Source organism: Gossypium raimondii, chromosome 13, assembly GCF_025698545.1.
Source record: "Gossypium raimondii isolate GPD5lz chromosome 13, ASM2569854v1, whole genome shotgun sequence".
Taxonomy (NCBI): Eukaryota; Viridiplantae; Streptophyta; class Magnoliopsida; order Malvales; family Malvaceae; genus Gossypium; species Gossypium raimondii.
In genome coordinates, this window is record NC_068577.1 from 51,396,383 (window position 1) to 51,402,125 (window position 5,743).

General features: G+C 34.4%; 1 protein-coding gene across 1 annotated transcript; it reads left to right on the forward strand.

Annotated features, from left to right (window-relative positions):
• Nucleotides 1-755: 755 nt before the first annotated feature.
• Nucleotides 756-4,165, forward strand: LOC105783362 (uncharacterized). The gene is made up of 3 exons (XM_012608766.2): nucleotides 756-1,167; nucleotides 2,820-3,338; nucleotides 3,678-4,165. Exons 1-3 carry the CDS (start codon nucleotides 910-912, stop codon nucleotides 3,927-3,929), a joined length of 1,029 nt encoding a protein of 342 aa, XP_012464220.1. The 5' UTR covers nucleotides 756-909; the 3' UTR covers nucleotides 3,930-4,165.
• The last annotated feature ends 1,578 nt before the right edge of the window (nucleotides 4,166-5,743 follow it).

A 5,743-nucleotide genomic window follows, 5' to 3' on the forward strand; every position in this document is an offset into this window, starting at 1 on the left:
CAAATATTTTAAATTTTTTTTAAGTTGAAACATTAAAAAAATTGATATAATAAATTTTTTTGAGGTATTAGAACCCGAGCCTGTGATCAATGGGTTTGACGGGCAATCGTTTGTGACCAACGATTTTTCAATTTTGTGATGTACACCTCGAGGTTCATCTATGGGTGATGACACTATAGTTTCGAGTGAGACAAACATTAACCATCGGAAGCACCTGCAAAATGAAAGAAGGCCACTGCAGCGATACACCCCACGGACAACCCTGTCAAACTATAGCTTTTGATGGTATTAATTCAAAAATTCGGTCACGGGCTCAAGTTTCAATACCCGAAAAAAATTATTATGCTAGTTTTTTTTACCGTTTTAGCTTAAAAAATTTTAAAATATTTGAGTGCGGTCTGACACATTGGCGGCACCAATAAATTATTTTTGTATACTATTTAAAAAAATTAGTATTTTTTATGTTAAATACGGGTGCCGGCGATTAGTCAAGCTATACTTGAAAAAATATATTTTTTTAAAAATTAAAGTGGTGTGGCTGATTGGTTAGGCAGCATTGCTATCACTGTTTCATCTGCCTATTACCATAAATATTAATTCTATTATCGGTATTTATTTTATATTATTTATGATAAAAAACCCTAATTTGTTGTTAAAATATAACCTTTTTATATCCGATATTATAATGTCTAAAATAACATCATTATATATAGATTAGGCCAGAAGTTTCTTCTTATTCCTCCATAGATCATTCAACAACCCTCCGATTTGCTTACTTAAAAAGAATCTAACGCTCCAGATCAATCCCCAACCATCTTCTTTATCTTCGCTCACCCTTCCTTCCTCACTTCCTCCACTTCTCTCTAATTCATTATCTTCCATCTCGAAAGACCCTTCCATTTGCCTGCCATGGCCGTTCTCCTCAAAACGCTGCCGTTTAAATCCACTCCTCTTCCTCCTCTATCTCCATCCCTAAGACCCATTTCCTTGAACTCTCCAAGGCCCTTTTATGTCTGCTTCAAACAAAGACTTCCTCGTACACCCGGTGCCCTCTGGTTCAGCTCCTCTCCTTCTCTTCGGTTCGTAAAGTTGGTTCCTTTTGCTTCTAATGGTGGTGAAACTGAAACCGCTGAGACCCAAGAAGAAGTTGAAGAACCTCAAATTGAGGTAACTTTTAACTTTCTCTCAACAAGGTTTCACTTCTTTTATGGATTTAAGTTTCTGGGTTTGATTTTTTTTTAATGTTTAGCTTAGGTTTTTCCTGTAAATTTGACAAAATTATTTCTGGGTTTTGGAATTTAATGTTTGAAATGTCTGAAATGAGCTAAAAGAGTGTAACTTGATAGTGTATAGAATTTAGCTCTATCAAGGAATTTACTTACAGCAAATCTTCTCTCTTTCTTTTACCAATTACAACCCTTTTTTTGCTACATTGACTGCTTGTTAATTTCTAATTTATTGTTGGACACCATGTTCAAGTAGACATAATGAGATAGCTTGTGAATAAAACAAATTTTGGGGAAATAATTTTTATGTCTAGCTAATACAGTGTTGGCTAATACATGTTGCTCACTTTAGCATTTTCCATTGTCTTGGCTGTCTTAGCTTTCTATGATTTTCTGTAGATTACCAGTGTCAAACATTGATTGGTTTAGAATTTGGAATGGATAGATGTGTACTGATTTTGAATAGGATCCAATCAAATTATTTGATAATTCTCATGAAGGAGCAGTTTTTTATGTTGAGTGGAAGGGAAAAATGGATGGAACCTAGCAATAAACTAGGAGATTTTTATTTGTTAGGTCTCGAAGATGAGATGAAGCCAAAATTGATGAGAACTTTGTCGAAGATGGGAACCGGGACTTGAGTTTCATGTGCATCCATCTGCCCTATAACTATGGTGAAGGTTATGACCTTGCTGTAAACCTGAGTTGACAGCTTCAAATTTTATACTCAGTTCAATGCTATTCGTCTCAAAATTGAAACATGGTTTTAGATTGAAATTTAGAGTCAAATTTTGTGGTTGGCTCTTTCCTGCAGATGAATGTAACCTGGCTTTAGTGATTTGTGCCACAATGTTTCAACGATAGTTGTCTATTTCAAAGCTACCTTTTTATATTTATAAAAAAGACATATTTGGTTTTGACTTCTGAATATTTTGATAACAAGACGTTTCTTCTGTCCCCCATTTATGAGTATCACTATGCTGCGATATCTCCTTATTTCTGAAAACTTTAGGTTGCTATGTTACAAATAATTTATCTCAAGCCCTTTGGTTTCCATTCCCTTTCTGGATTCGGTATTTGCTTGCTTTTGTGCTGTAAGAAGTCTATGAGAACCAACACTGTCCTTATAAACTTACTGTTGTTGGAGGTGATCTGTAGCGAGGTAGGAAAAAAGTGGGTTTTAATCAGATGGACTCAACGATTAATATCTAATTCCCGGATCCAAAAAGTGGGGTGCTTAAACTCTTTTGTTGTTTCTTTTCTTTTTTGCTGATAAGTTGGTATTCCGATGTTTTCACAAGTGCATATCGTTTCTGACAAAGTATCGATAACATATTGACTATTTTCAACCCTAAAAGTCCCCAACTATTATCGCATAATATGATACTTTAGAGTTGATTTACTGGTTCCTTAACCTGATTTTGACTGTTTGTGTCAAGGATCACCTGGCCTAAGGTTAAGACTACAGTGGTCAAGAGATTTCCGTATCATTCAATTTTATCTCAATATTTTTCTTTACTTGAATTTTCTTTTATTGCCTTGTCAGAGACATATTTGTGGCCGCATTTTTCATCCTGATGGATATATGTACAGGACTCTTCAGATGGTGCTGTCAGTGTTGAAGAGGACACCACTGGAGATGAGAGTAATGATTTTGAGGATGCACCGTCTTCAACTATCGTGTCATTGCTCCAAACATACAAAGAAGCTTTGGCCAGTAATGACGAGTCAAAAGTTGCCGACATAGAAGCGTTTTTAAATTCCATTGAAGATGAGAAAGTTGATCTTGAAAAGAAAATGGCTTCTTTGTCAGAAGAATTGTCAATTGAGAAGGATCGGGTTCTTAGGATTAGTGCAGACTTTGACAACTTTCGTAAGAGAACAGAGAGAGAACGCCTTTCATTGGTAAGTAACACCCAGGGAGAAGTGTTGGAAAATTTATTGCCTGTTTTGGATAATTTCGAGCGAGCGAAAGCACAAATTAAGATCGAGACAGAAGGAGAAGAGAAGATCAATAACAGCTACCAGAGCATTTACAAGCAGCTTGTGGAGATTTTGGGCTCGCTTGGTGTAGAACCTGTCAAAACAGTGGGAAATCTCTTTGATCCAATGGTGAGTTAATCACTCTTTGCTCTCCCAACCTTTCATAGACTTGATATATTTTACTAGAAATTTCTTTTTAACTTAATGTTTTGCATCATGCACTTCCATGCTATGTTATTCCGACTGTTCATCTTTCTTGAAATATCCTTTCAAGTAGATTTGGTATTTCATGTGTTCATGCTGCGTCTGTATATATTCACATGTCAAAATCGTATTTAGGGATTATATATATTAATCTTGAAATATTAATAATTCATGTTCTTAAAATGAAGAGAGAGTTCATGGGAGCTTCTTATATACATATATATAACTTTCTTACGAATTGCTTTGTGTGGCCTCTGGTAAAAGCTGCATGAAGCGATTATGCGTGAGGATTCAACAGAGTTTGAAGAAGGGATCATTCTTCAGGAATTTCGGAAAGGGTTCAAGCTCGGAGAAAGGTTGTTACGGCCATCAATGGTTAAAGTATCAGCTGGTCCAGGGCCTGCAAAGCCTGAACAAGGAGAGTCGTTGGAAAGTACAGAGAAGGGGGAGAGCAATGAAGGTGGTGAAAGCAGTGGAAGTAGTGAAACCGACCCGGGAACTGCAGAGACATCTTGAAGACAAAATAAAGAAAATGGATTCAGTTTTGTTTGGTGGTGGTAATAGTGTTAATGTTATCTCAATTTTGGTTGGTGGTGGTAATTTTTGTTTCTTTACAATGAGATGAGGAAATGGCATTGCATTGGGAACAAATGTCTGTATAAACTGTTTCTATCTCTGCTTCCAAACTTCTTTCTCTCGGAAATCTTAACAACTTCAGATTTTATTGAATTCCATTATGAAATTTTGATTTATTTTCTAAACCAAATTCAATGAAACCGTTCTAATAAAAATATATAGAAATAATATTTTTTACATAAAAAATTTCATAGATTTGACATTGCCAAATGGTCCACCTTTTCTTGTTAGCATCAAGGTTAAAATCATGATACCCTCACCTCCTTTCCCATCTTTTAATTGTACACACACAAAAGAAAACATTTAAAGAGAAACAGAACTTAAACATCAGATGTTAGGGTTTGCGTCTTGAAAAATGATTTTCCTATTTTTCTATGTTTATTTTACACAAAAAAAAATAATAATAGAACAACAAAAAAATAATTTATTATCAGAGCCAATGAGGAGCAGGTATTTCTAGGTTTCAAAAATATTCAATTTGTTTTCAATATTTTCGAGTTCTGGTTTAACTGTCTTTATTAATGTATTATTATTTTGGTGAGTATTGAGACACAATCTAGTTAGTCATGGGTTAGGCGTGTTGAGGACGAAGTATCCTTGTAGGCAATTATAGTAATTTAAAAATTCTGATAGTAGAACCCCATTGTAGGAAATAAGAAAACAAATAATGTTTCATTCCTTAGAAGAACCAATTATTCTTCAAGCTTTGTTTCCAATCAATCTCAAGAGTCCGACAAAACCTCAAACAACACTGTTAATGAACAAGAAAATTACGAAAATATTCCGTAAAGATTTGATAATTGAACTCTTCCAAGAGTTCCAACAAACCAAGTTTACAAGAAAACAACTCTTGAAAATTTAAATTTTTTTGCAGTTACGCTATATAAACAAAAGAAAGGAGTTTACCTATTCAAAAAGAATATGAAACAATCCAATTATTAGATAAAGTCGTCATTAATAAACTCAAAGAACAAAAATACAAATATGTTCATTTTGGATTAGTCCAAGTTGGTGTCAAATCTCTTAATGCTGAAGCCACTAAAAATACCTCAATTTTAATTGTCTTAAGAGACCAAAGACACGTTATGTTTAATGACTCATTATTAGGATAGAAACAAGCTTATGTATTGACCCAATACATTTTAATTGTTATCCAAATCTTATAGTTTCTTTAACTGACAAAAATATTTTACAATCTTTGACCCTCCAAATTCATACCCATAACTACAAAATGCTTCCTGGTTTGGATGTACTAACTTTAGTCTATAGACTTCACTTCAAAGCTATGTATTCTATTATTAATATCAAGGCTTTACTTCAAAGCCCAAAAGGAGAAACCCTCTTAATAGAAACAGATACCTCGAGATCTCATACCACAATCCCAAGAACAATACAATGGCATGAAATCAACCTTCTTGACAGGGAGAAACTTTAGGGTGCTATAGACCTTGTGACACCAACTTCAATAAGAAACACTTCACCAAGTGGAATTTCACAACACCAAGATGGCATAGTTGAATTAATATTCAACAGGCCATGAAGAATGCCTCCAAGACATTCTTTTGAAATAGGAAATACCGACACAACTTTTAGAAGATTAAATTTAAAAGAAGAACCAAATCCAAAAACACAAACGACAGATTTTAGGACAGCTAGAGCCTCTGTCTTTTTTATCCCAACGATATTTAGAACCA

What these genes read in the sequence shown, in the direction of transcription:
- LOC105783362 (XM_012608766.2), top strand. Translation starts at nt 910, where the DNA reads ATGGCCGTTCTCCTCAAAACGCTGCCGTTTAAATCCACTCCTCTTCCT. An exon ending in TTGAAGAACCTCAAATTGAG is followed by an intron (nt 1,168 to 2,819) that starts GTAACTTTTAAC and finishes ATATATGTACAG; the next exon opens with GACTCTTCAGATGGTGCTGT. An exon ending in GAAATCTCTTTGATCCAATG is followed by an intron (nt 3,339 to 3,677) that starts GTGAGTTAATCA and finishes CTCTGGTAAAAG; the next exon opens with CTGCATGAAGCGATTATGCG.